General features: G+C 39.4%; 1 protein-coding gene across 7 annotated transcripts in view; it reads right to left on the reverse strand.

Moving 5' to 3' along the window:
* The window catches only part of psd3l (pleckstrin and Sec7 domain containing 3, like), a 117,026-nt gene that overhangs the window by 54,240 nt on the left and 49,421 nt on the right, over window positions 1–13,365 (reverse strand). For 6 of the 7 annotated variants that reach the window (XM_060896514.1, XM_060896513.1, XM_060896516.1 and 3 more), the window contains 4 exons: window positions 7,767–7,961; window positions 3,107–3,187; window positions 1,839–1,951; window positions 445–503 (listed from right to left, as the gene is read on the reverse strand). In XM_060896514.1, the coding sequence (XP_060752497.1) occupies window positions 445–503; window positions 1,839–1,951; window positions 3,107–3,187; window positions 7,767–7,961 (448 nt within the window). The remainder of the gene's footprint in view (window positions 1–444; window positions 504–1,838; window positions 1,952–3,106; window positions 3,188–7,766; window positions 7,962–13,365) is intronic. The other variant, XM_060896515.1, reaches the window with a different exon arrangement.

A 13,365-nucleotide genomic window follows, 5' to 3' on the forward strand; every position in this document is an offset into this window, starting at 1 on the left:
AGCTAACTTAAGATCATTGTCTAGCTAGATTAGTTGAGTTATATATGTTTTTTCTAACGCTTTCAGAGCTCTGAATAAATCTTGCCTTTTTTCTGGCTTAGTGTTGTTATCGTTATTGTCTCTATACATTTTCCCTTCAATTTTTTTTTTGCTACAGTACATTTTGTTTTTAATTATCTTGGAATGGTGATGCTGTTAAAGCTCCTGTTGATATTTTCACAGTGTGGTTTGTAGTATTTTGCTTTGATTGCCATCATTCCGTCGCTTGTTCGTATACACTTTCACAGCATACACAAGACTTACACCACGTAGCATCAAATGATTCTGGCTGGCGGTGTATGTTCAGTGTGACTGTGAGTTTGTGGAAATCAGCACAGATTGCAGTATCCTGTTTCAGTATTGATGTGCAAAGTGAATATTAATGTGCAGAGGTGAGGTACATACCTGTCCATGAAGGTCAGTGTTCAGCAGCATTAAAGCACATGTAAGGCAATGCACGTCATCTGTAAAAAACAGATATTTTCATGAGTAATTCAGCCCTGGTTTTATCAGGTGGCAGGAGAACGAGCTGGGCAATTACAACGCTCACAGCTTGGGGCACGTACTTCAAAATGCAATTTTCTCCTCTTTTTTTTTTTTTTGAATGCTGCATTTTTAAATTGTGACAAAGTGCCTTTAAACATGCAATTCTCATCCATCTCTCCACTGGGCCAAAGTGTAACGCCAGTACCATGGCAACAGTCTTAGCAACAAGGAGACCGTTTTAGCTTTTACCATCTACTGGTCACACAGGCTTGTTGTTACCAAGACGGTTGCTACGGGGGAGACATGACACTCAAGCATCAAACATAGACAAACGATACACAAGGCAAAGATGCTGACATTAAAGGCTGATTTCATTAAATGTTCTACAGAGAGAAAAAAAAACCTACTTTGTTCCAAAATCTGTTTTTCTTTGTATTTTAACTTGTTTAAAGGGCAAACTGTTGGAAAGGTTCTCTCTGTGTGCCCTTCTCCTAATCCTCTGCTCGTCTTTCAGCTGTCGTTTATGAACCTGAGCTGAGTGAGCCTGATAACGCCCAGTTAATGGCTAATACCCCAAGGGACAATTGAGTTGATCTGCGGCTAATCTATAGGCTGAGTGGGAGGGAAGGAAGCCGTTACGTGTAAAGGAAAAGGTTGAGAAATGGGAAAATCCTCGATAAAGCCATGTGGGATTTAACAGGTAAAGATCAAATTACAGAATCCTCAATTAATAAACTAAACAAGTTGTAAATAATGACTGGCTTCTCATGTCCAGACGAATCCTCTGCTCGCTAATCAATAGCGTCGTCACTAACGACAACACAATCAGATCCTTCTAATGTACGAGGAAATGGATTACCGTATTTTCCGCACTATAAGGCGCACCTAAGAGCCTTAAATCTTCTCAAAAATCGGCCACTGAACATCAATGAATCTATGGTTCGGAAGTGGAAGAAGCAAGAAAATGAACTGCGCCAAGTTAAGAAGACACAGTAGATGAGGACTTTGATGGATTCGTGGGAGAAGATTGATTAAAAAAATAATGTGTGTGTATTGTTAAATAGTAGAATAAAGTTCAACTAAACTCACTGTTTTGCTTCTTTTACCTTTTTTGTAGACCGTATGTTTTAGCATGCGCCTTTTAATACGGTGCGCCTTATGTATGGGTTAAGTACAGAAATAGACCCCGTAATTGAGACTGAGCCTTATAATTCGGGGCGCTTTATAGTGCGGAAAATACGGTAGATAAAAGTGCATTTACAAAAAACTCATTTCTGATCACATTTAAATAGGATTTAAAAAAGGTGTAGTACCTTGTGAGGTGAGGATGGTGGGGTTACATCGATGGTACCTATTAGAAAAGTGGATTAAAACCCGCTCTCGTTCCTGGGTTTCACCCATTAGTGCAAAAGCTTTGAGAAAGGATCTAAACAAGAAAACAACACAAGAGAATAATCACAATTTATAATAATTACAATAATCAATCCTGATACATCACATATTTTTTCATTTCTGATTGGTCAGAACAAAGTGCTGTTGTTTAGCAAACATAATTATTTAAGATGATGTTTATATAATATTTGTGGAAGGAGTCTCCAGTGTCACAAAACCTCTGAGGTTGTACTGTGGTATCTGGAACCAGGACATTAGCAATAGATCCTTTATGTCCTGTAAGTTATGAGGTTCAGCCTCCAAGGACCAGACTTGCTTGAACAGAACATCAGATGTGTCATTGAACTGTGTCACATTCCTCAAACCATTCCTGCACAGTTTTTAAAAGATTTGTCCTTCTGAAAGAGGCCAGCAGGGGGTGGGGGGTGGGGGGCTACTGCTTAGTCTGCAGTAATGTTTAGGTAGGTGTAATGTGTGCAAGTAACATCCACGAGGTTTCGCAGCAGCACACGTCTCAGAGCATCACCTACAGCTGTCCCTACTGCCTTGTCTTCTTCTCGTTGTGCATCTCTTACCCAGATAAGTAACATACATGCACCTGCCTGTCCACAAAATGTGGACAGAAAAAAAAAAAAAAGTGATTCAGAGCTTATGGCGGTGAACAAGGTTCAGAATGGATCCTCTGAGCAGTCTACAGCTACACAGCCCTATAAACAAAGACCAAATTGTGATGCACTGTATGTTCTGACTTTCTATCATAGCCAGGATTATATTTTTCAGCAATTTTGTCCTCACTTGCATCAATGAACCTTAGGCACTTGTGTCCCTGTCGCTGGTTCACCAGTTGTCCTTCCTTGGGCCACAATTCATCAGAGTCACTCAGATCCTTGAGCTTTGCCTTTTTCCTGCATGTCCACTTTAAAAACTGCCTGTTCACTTGCTGCCTAATATGTCCCACCTTGCAACGAAATAATCAATGTTATTCACCGCCCCTGTCAGTGGTTTATGGCTGGTCGGAGTACATCTTATCTTTTGTTTACATTGCTGATATATTGTGCTATAATTAAGTGATTTTGGTCATAAAAAAAAATTATTATATATATTATATATAAAATCTGGATGGAATGTAAGCACAATGGTATCACATGATTATAGAACTGCAGAACTGTTGTGGTGTGGTAGTGTATACCTGAGCGACTGGTCCAACGTCATCCCTGTGAATTCAAAGAAAGTGAGGTACTCTTCGGCAACCATCTTACTGAAGTCGTTGCTGTAGGCAGACAAACAAAAATATTTGGATCAGGATCAGGTGTAAACACAGCAAATCCACTCAGCGGCGGCTTTTTATTATTTCCACCGCTGGAAAATGACATTAATACAAAACAAGCCATTGTTTATTTGAAGGGTGATGCTGGCTGCATGAACAGTGTATCGGGTCACGACTTTAATTTATTGCTTATTAAAAGTCAAAGAGAGAGAAATCTGGATATAAGGGGAGAAAAGGGGAAGGACAGAAGGGAGGAAAGAGTTTGTATGAGACAAGACAACAAGTGAAAAGAGTGCGGACGAGTGACAGAGAGAGAGAGAGAGAGAGAGAGAGAGAGAGAGATTTATATAAACGCCTACACAGACTTCCACTGCACCAAATCAAACCCATGATATCAAGCATAGAGGAAAGGGACTGATGGCTATACAGGAGAGTGGCTTTGTCCTCTAGACCTCTAAAGAGGCTGTGTGTGTGTGTGTGTGTGTTAGAGAGAGCGAGTGAGAGAATAGGGGACTGTGTGTGTGTGTGTGAGTGTGAGAGAGAAATGGGGAGAGAGCAGCTGACTCACACCAGCAGGCGGATAAAAAAAAAAATGCATTTTAGACCAAGTGTGGGTTCATCATGTAACGCTTTGCATTTTGTTTACATTTTTAATCAAAGCTAACATTATTCTTTTAAAATCATAAAGTGGTGAATCCTGAGATAAATAAAGGTTTGGAAATATATATTTTTTTTAAATAATAAAATAAATCATAAAACTTACCCAGACATGACTACTGAAAGGCTTACAAATTAAACAAATGTGTCTCCTTGGCAACTGAGAGCACACAGCCGCACGGCGTTCTCTCATAAACATGACTGAAATGCTTTCTCTAAAGCGCAAGGCCACTCAGACATGAAGGAGAAGTCAGGACGAGGCTGCGGTGTAGAAAGATCCTTCATTGACTGAGCTGAAAGACCTAAGATAGCGACAACACTCTGATCAATCCCCATGAGGATCTTGAGGCTGTCCAGTTCTCAGATCTGATTGGTCAGAAGGGCTTAATTAAGTTTGTATAACCGCGAGGTTGATGGAAGTCGAACGTTAGGCGTAGGTCAATGTGAATGTTCTAATATGTTATGATTGTACAGTGAGACAGAGGAAACACTTTATGGTTTATTTATACTATTTCAAGCTGCGTATGTGTCTTATTCATTCCCGACAGAGTAAAAAAAAAAAAAAAAAACAACGGGCTGGTGCCAAGGAAAAAAGAACTAATTTGTATAAGGAGTCTCTAGTATCGGCTTGCTGTGGTGTAAATGAAATAAAACACTTCAGAAAAAGAAACATCCTGTGATCTCGACCACATCAGAAGACTGACAGCATGACTCTTCCAAGGTAAATGCTTTTTTTGGTCTGGATAAAAAAAAAAAACAACCAAACTACGATATCAATAAAAATCAAAAGACAACACCTTTTTCTTTCCAGTACAAAAACCTTGGAAATGCCATACAGCAGTTCTTTAAAAAAAAAAAAAAAAAAGTGTTTCACACTGGACAGGTTTGCTGAGAAGAGAATGTGTGTGATTTTTCTCTGTGCCCCTGATGTTTCGGTCTGGTTCTAGACTCGGTTCTATCGAAACCCGGTGCCATTGCGTCCATCTTACATCATCCCACATGGACGCAGAGAACACAATGCGACATACAGGGGATCTCACCCCTTCTGTGTCCACCAGCGTTCCCCTGCCACTCATGTTTTGAAAACTAATGTCATCAAAACACGTGGTTACTTTACGTCCTGAATGCGTGTGAACCCGTGTACAGGTTACATTTACATTCACAAGAAACACTGCTCAGTTCCAGCGTAATCTGTTCTGGGTTCAGTTCCTCTGCGCTTTCTGGTCAGATGACAGCTTTAGCATCACCACTTTTTACATGCTCTGTTTCAGACTAAACCTCCAGTGTAAAAGCCCCCAAAACACTTATCACTTATACTGTAAATACAAACCTTATATGTAAACAAATATATATTAAAATACACACTAGAACTCACAAAAACTACAATAACTGACTTAACAGCAGGAAAGACGAAGGAACGAAACATCATCGATCAAGATGAATTTCAAAATAAAGGACATTTTTAGACCGAAGATGGACAACTGGTGATATAGGTGCACTGTGTCAGGTTCTTGTTTACTGCTGTAGAGCTGCTTCGATTCAGAAGTGAATGCCGCATCGTGTCATTTCCTCCTGAGCCGAGTGCTGAAGATGTGAGATAAGCAGCTGGTGCCTAAGCACAGGTTTCTATGCACAACAAAGCGCTTGCTTCGCTCTGCCGCTGCGATATCAGAGATCACGCCATCTTTAATTCCTAAGTTTTGTCCTTGGACATTTGTCATCGTATAAGCAACTCTGCCTGGCTTGTTTAGTCTTAGAAACGAGGTTTTCTTACTGTGTGCTGACAGAGGCAGTAAATCAGCATGCAGAGAAAATCATTTGATGAATCCTCCTGAAATATGGCTTTGGGAACAATATTAGAAAATGGGTAAAAACACTGAATCATTAATCAGTCTACTTACTGAAACCTCAGGGGTTTTACATCTCTCACGTTTCTGTCAGAAGACTGCAGCTCAGCCCCTCGCTTGGGCCATAATAAATTTGAAGATTTGCCATTGGCCTATCGCTCACTATGCCTGGCTTTTCTATGCACAAAGCCCTGACGTATTCAGGAAGCTTTATGATTAAACATTACTCCTCATTAAACAGCGACGAGGACAAATAACGTCTCAGTTGTATGTCAAACTCCTGTATGTCTGCTGTATGAGGAAATAAATACTGTTCACTATTACTCTCCTTGGAATACCTGTGTAACTGAACATATCTGAAAACATATCTGGATTCTTTAAAAGTAGTAAGTAATATGTAACAGTAAGTATGTAGCATGAATCGTCTACAGGACCAGCAAACTTGGAGAACAGGGTTTTGTAGCTAAACCATGTAGCTGTTTTAAGTGACAATAGTGAAAGATATGTAGTTATGTAATGCTGAATTCTTTTTCATCAGCGCTCACTTCTTAATATTTGATTACATTTAAAAGTAACAGAGAAATCAGTAGATACTGTATTTTTTTATTTTTTTTTACTTTGACTTGAGAAGATTTTTGGCTGGATACTTCCACTTTTAATCGAGTAAGATTCTGAAATATTATCAATGCTTTTCCACGAGTATAAATTCTCAGTATATTTCCCAACTCCTGTTAACTAGCAAGGTTTTTTTTTTTATTCCTGTTCACGTTATTGTTATTAAGCAACTTCATTAACTAGGGTAGAAGTGACAGGAAATGAGCTAGCTAGTTAGCTTAAGGATTTTAATGCTAGTAAACGGAGGGACTTGAATCTCCGGGACTAATCCAAAATAGATCAATAAGTGAAGCCACAGTTTATGTTTCTGAAGCATTCCCTGAACATTACTGAGGGAACGTTCATTACTGAATTACGCTGTTCTATGCTATTTGACTTTTGTTTTGTACATTTACTATTCGTTAATAATGTTGTTGGATTGCGTGAGTGTATTGTGTAGGCAAGAAACTAGTGCATGCAGCAGAGCCACAAGAAGCATGTTACTTGTTACACATCAAATGAAAACTAGTGTTTTGTTCAAGTCAAAAGATGACAGCGTTTTTTTCTAATTGTTGTAAACTAAAAGGGCAAAAAAAACCAAACACAGGGTTCGCAAGATAGTAAGATCACAGGCACAAAAGTATTTAGCGGTTGTAAAATTAGGGCACTTCCAAAAAAAAAATACATTTTCGAAAAAAAGTTTGTCTAATCCTGAGTATTAAATTGGAGGAAAATTTTGTTTGTATTTCAGCAGCCTGAAACGTGATGTCTTTATAAACTGGCTAAAAATGTATCTCTGTATAGCAACGTACTTCATCAACACTGCATTTTTGTTCAGAGGTCATTAAGGAGAAGTCAAAGCCAAGCTCAGTTTCCTTCCGCAAAACTCTATTATACGTGCGAGTGAAGATCGGCCGTGACTCATCTCAAGCAGCACAAGTAAAAATGACTATTTTTAAACCACTGTATCCTCCGAGCTTTTTCCCGAGGCCTGAGTCTAGTACCCAAGATTGAATTCTGCACTCCGAATGACACCTAGATATAAAACCTTTTGCCTTTAGGTTTGATGTGAAGTGGCTTGGTGACTGTTTGCCCCCTATTACGACATCTGAATATATACACAGAAGAGTAAAAAGAGCAATGGATGATGTTGCAGAGTTGACAGAGCGAACTCTACTGATGTTTTGCTCTAGCGATGGATACCGCAATGGTTAGGTGCTGCCCGCGTAAATAACTCCTAATAATATATCATACATGTGGCGCGTGTGTGCGCTCCTGAACCTTGTGTGTAGCACCTGAGGAAGACTGGCAGAATGTGAGAACATCTTGAATGAGTCAAGATGCGTCAAACCAGCAGGTGAGAGACAACATGTTGGCATTTGCCTGCTCTTGAAGGTGACTGAACTGACTGGAGAATCTAAACGTCACTGTGAATGTTTTGATAGGAAAAAAGTGTTTGTTTTGCATGTTTCCCATCTCCTCACTTCTTGCCCAGGTGCTTGGCGACGTCAGAGCGTCGGAAGCCCTCCAGGTGGTAAAGGCGGCGCGCCAGGCGTCGTGCTGCTTCCTGGTCACTGCGGTGCCCGTTGTTCATCGTGTCCGCACTGTCCTTCTGTCGTTCGGTGCTGCCCATGTCCAAGTCCCAGTCTGACAGCACGTCTTTCAACCCCTCATCGCTGCTACAGAGAGAAAGAGAACAAACAAAAAAAAAAAGAGAAGATTATTCTTTAATCCTACACACTTTTTGCTATGCAACAGAATCAGGTGTTTTGTGTGGACTGATGATGTAATGCAGGAGCTTCTGACATCATAATGACTGTGATCGTAATGTCAGGAACTAAGATCAGTAAGAAAATAATGATCATTTTTAAATGGTAAATGAGTAAAACTAAACATTTGGAAAATGCATCTATACAATGTTCCAGATGATAATAGTCCTCTTTTGAGTGTGTTATAGATACAAAGATTAGGAAACAGTCAACAATTAATTAACAACAAATGTCTGAAAATTAGAATAAATGACTAAGGTTTTTTTTTAATCTACAACTGAAAACTTCTAGAGCTCGTTCCCCTACATGGTAGTTATATTTCTCCCAACTCAACGCATTACGTTTACATTTTCTTATTTGGCAGATAGATTTATTCAAACTGCTTTACATCAGTGCTGAACAGATGAAGGTTCTTCTTCATCTACATCAAGAGCCCAAGCTGACAACTATCAGTGCTAGGATTAAAACTCACAACGTGTTGTGCAGTAGCTCAAAGCCTTCAGCACTGAAACACTGAGTGCTACAGATTTTTGTATACGCACAAAAGCTTGTGGACACCTGACTATCACGCCTGTGTGTTTCTGGAAGATCACATGCCAGATTTTGCCATCATAATTTTCTCTACTCTTCTAGGAAGACTTTCCACTGGATATTGGAGCATGGCTGTGTGGATTTGTACTCATTCAGCCACAAGACAAGGAGTGGAGCGAGGTGTTTTAGTTCCAGTTCTTCCAAGAGATGTTCAGTAGGATTGAGGTCAAGGCTCTGTACAGGACACTCCAGTTCTTCCTATCCAACTTTGGCAAACCAGGTCTTCTTGAAGCTCACTAATGTTCAGGCTGGAGGATCTCTGGGTTCCTTAATTCCATTAAAAGAGAAATTTTAATTTTATAGCATACAATTAGACATTTAAGACAACTGGATGCTTCAAACTTTGTGACATACTTTTGGAGAAATACCAGATATTGCCTGTGATGGTCAGATGTTCACATAATTTTGGCCACATAGTATATTTGAACACCAAACATGCATCCACCACAAACACGTTCACCAATACAAAAATTACAGCTTCGGGAGATTTATACAAAATAACGTAAGCCGACCCATCTCAAAGACTCAAGGTGTCCTGTATATTAAAGTTACAATGCTTTGAAATGGACACCAGTTTATTATTATCCAAAAAAAAAAATCCCTTTCCTCATCAACCATGTTGTCTCTATATTCTCCAACAGCTTTTACTAAATTAGACGTTTAGGACTTAGACACAGCTCCAAGATATTTGGCTTGAGTTCCAATGATGCGTTTGTGGGCGGGGTTAAACGGATATGTTATAGTGTCACACTCATCATTGAGAGATCAGGATGTGGCAAATAGAGGCAGAGTAAATTTAGGTGATGATAATTCACACCTGATACCACAAATCAGCACTGAGAAAGATTTAGAGAATTTAATTATGCCCCTTTAATAAATTCAGTCCGTTGGCCAGTAACTCTATTCCAACCACACAGAGAGAGAGGGAGAGAGAGGGAGAGAGAGAGCAAGAGCTCTAATCCAGCCAGAGAAAAACTAATCAGGAGAGTGAAGTTATGCAACACTGGCTATACATTTAATCATCATCAACATCCTACTAAAAGTATGGGAAATCTTAGCCGCACTCAACATCTCATTTCGGACATTAAGACGTGACCCGACGATACATAAAATGCAGCGAGACGAGTCGCTAAGGGCGAGCGGAGCAATAAAAATCGGAGCAGGAGTGATGACACCTGTCTAACACGAGTACAAAAGCTACCCGTGCTACTCCACCTCTCAGTGGCTGCGGGTCAGAATTACTAGGCGAACTTCGGATAACAAGTGAAAAGTGTCAAATGCATTTGGTAAAGATTAGAGCTCGAGTCGCATGATAATAATCCAGGCAGAATTTTGTCCCGAACTGAAAGAATGATGGAGTAAAAAAAAAAAAAAAAAAAAAAAAAAAAGACAGATTGCAGAATGCTGGGATGGAGGCATTTAAGTGTCTGTCAATCACCTAGGAAACAAAGGTGGGCTTGATTGGGAAGCAACAAAAGAAAAAAAATAGGGGAAAAAAAAGGAATAAAAATCTTCTATGATTCAGCAATACATGTGATTTTATATATATATATATATATATATATATATATATCTATATATATATATGAGAATATATCTCTCTCTGCAGGCTGAAATGCCTTGATGTTTACAACAGGAAGGAGCAGTAACACACAGCAGAAAACGACCACATCAGGTTCCACTCCTCACAGCCAGAAACAAGAATCTGAAGCTACAGGATGCGACGGATGAAGATCTGAAAGACCAGGAAATGTTTGTACAGACAGTTTGTTCTTCTGCTCTTGCAGCGGTATTGTGAGATGCTTTGTAAAGAGTCATTATTTGAGTTACCACAGCATTACTGTCAGCTTGAAGCAGTCTAACCATTAACCAAGGTGCTCTCGCCTGTAAAACAGGCCTTCACTGGACGGTTCTTGCTTTTAATTTTTTTTTTTTAATGCTGTTCTGTTTACACACAAATACTGTTGTTTGGGAAAATCCCAGGAGATCAGCATTTCCTGAAATACTTAACCAAGCCCTATCTGGTACCTTGCATGTGATGGTTAAAATCACTGAGAGCATCTGAGATCCTCCATTCTGTTTGATGTGAACACTAACTGAAGCTCTTGACCTTCATATTATCACACATACATATTCACTGATCTACTGCATTGGCATATTTCTGACACTAAAGAAAGCAAAGATTTCTAGAATAAAACTAACACAACAGCGCCACCTTGTGAACGTCCTAGTAAACACTACGAAATTCTTATTACGGCTGATGTTTATTTTTTTCCTTTTCACTCCAAATCCAAAATCAATTTGGGGAGATAAAAATAAAAAAGCACTTCCAGGAGTGGTAGAAAAATAATAAGAAAGCCTAAGCACAAATAAAGCCTTTCTAAAGCACAAAGAAGGCTTTTTAATCAAATGGCATTTAAATTAAACCGAGAAGAGTAAATATGAAATGGTTCAGCGTGTAGAGAGAACCAATAGATTTGCCTGTGTGTGGATGAACCCGTTCCACAGACATCCTCCATACACATCCTGCGTAACCAGCTGTCCTTTTCCAAACAACACGAATCATTCATTGCTTGGAAAAGCAATAAACGGACCTCAGAGATGAAATGTACGAGGAATCTATACGTTCTGCGGTGGTTGAACGTGAGCAGGGTATCACGAGTGGATGAATTTTTGAACACTTTCTGGCTCTCGGAGTGACACAGTGTGGCTATGTGAACCCTGGCGGTGGGTGAGACAGCAGTCGACAGCTCCCTCATGAGGACATTAGATATGACCTCAGCTCCACCTGACAACACGCTGTGCTTGGAAATGTTTCGTCATCAGCTCCTCTCTCTATCTCTCACGGTATCGCTCGGTCTCTCACTGCCTCTCACTGTCTGTCAAGGTGAAAGGAAGGGAAGCTCACGCCATTCTGACTCATGGTAACCGTGCATAACAAAGCTGGAGGAAATAAATGAGAGGGGGAGATTAAGCTCACTTTCAGTTCCTGAAATACAGAGTCGTCATAAAATTTGGTATTCAAATCGGGAGGACAAAAACAAAAACACTTCCACATTTTCATAGACGACACTGTATTATATCTGCCCCCCAAAAGAGGTGGCAATTTAGCAAAGAAGGAAAAACGCCCTTCTCAAGATGGAAAAAACACAGGCATATACAAGAAAAATGAAACAGCCAAAGTGTTGGGGATATAACACACTCTCTAAAATGGGGTTTATGTAAATAAGGTCTTTCGTGATGGTCCATTAATCCACACGATGCTAAAAAAATGTTCAAAATGAAATATCGGTGGTTCTGGATCTCAGTAAATCAGATGTGTCAGAGAATCGATCTGACTAATGATGTGATTAAACACTTAATCACATATTTAAAAAGAAATACTTCAAATACTTAGTGAATAATTACATTTTTATTATGTAACTGTATAACTGAGTAATAAAGCACTATTTGGAAATTCACATCAGCATCAGATTTCTTCCACAATAAAATGAAAATTCTTCGGGTTGGGTGTCGTTCATCTGCGTCATATGGCTCTGATGAAGCACGACACAGTGAGCTTGCTGGATGAAAAACAGCCCAATGAAGCCACACGTGCCAAAATGTTCACCACAGTGGAAACACTTCACACTGTAGAAATAAGAGAAGGAACACAGCTCCAGGATGCAGTGCGGCTATGAGACGCGTGCGGCTAAATACTAATTAGAAATATTGACGGCAAGTCATATGAATCAATGAATCACATCAATACTTTCCAGGCTTAATGAACACTGGGGGGGGGGGTTTACTATTAGTCCTACATGACTTCTTCATTCACTAAAGAGGATGTACAACCTGTATACAATCCTGTTTATGAGGAACTATAAACAGGACCATTTCATAGTTCTTTACAATGGCTATTGTTGTTTTCATACATAATGTTAAAACATGGAAAAAATGCACAATATCATGTTCATCCTATGTTCAAACCATAAGGCAGCAGTTGTAACCATCATGGAGACATTATATATTACGTAAGAAACAATAGATCTGGATAAAATCCACGTATCAATAGATTACAAATCCATGGTCATGAAGAACTTACCAAGAGAGTATCACTGAGAGAAAACCCAATTATGAAGCATGTTTTGTTTGTATGTAAAACCACCTGCTACTCGTTCTCAAGTGTGTGTGCTTAAATAAAGACTGGATACATGATGATGTGGGTGATAACATGGCCACATTTCTCACAATTTCAGCATTAACGAGAAACCTTTAGGAAGTTTATCAAGATCAGACAAGATCTAAGTAGATCTGTGTCAGTACATGGTGTTTATTTCATATCTGGAGTAGTTTTTTTGTGGCAAAACGGTTAAAACATACACAGGGATATATATACGGTTCAAGTTGTCTTTAAAATAAGCCTGTATTTCTTTTGCAATAGTCGAGCTCTCTCTACTTTGGACATGAGTATGTGCAAAAAAGAGAGTAGGTCAGCTGGGAATATAAATAAAACATTACAATAGGGTTAGCCAGAGCGCGTACACACCCTGTCATTTTAGCCTAAAAAAACTTCAACTTGGTTGCACAAAAAGAGAAAAGGCTACTTTCAGTTCAGATGAAGAGCAGGAGCTTCATTTCGTCCAGCTTCCTTAATACGAGTCAATCAGTTCTCCGTGCAATGGAAATATCTTAGAGAACAATAACAGCTTGTAAACAAACACCGTGGAAAATTAAACCTGCG

This window comes from Tachysurus vachellii, chromosome 20 (genome assembly GCF_030014155.1).
Source record: "Tachysurus vachellii isolate PV-2020 chromosome 20, HZAU_Pvac_v1, whole genome shotgun sequence".
In the NCBI taxonomy this organism is placed as follows: domain Eukaryota; kingdom Metazoa; phylum Chordata; class Actinopteri; order Siluriformes; family Bagridae; genus Tachysurus; species Tachysurus vachellii.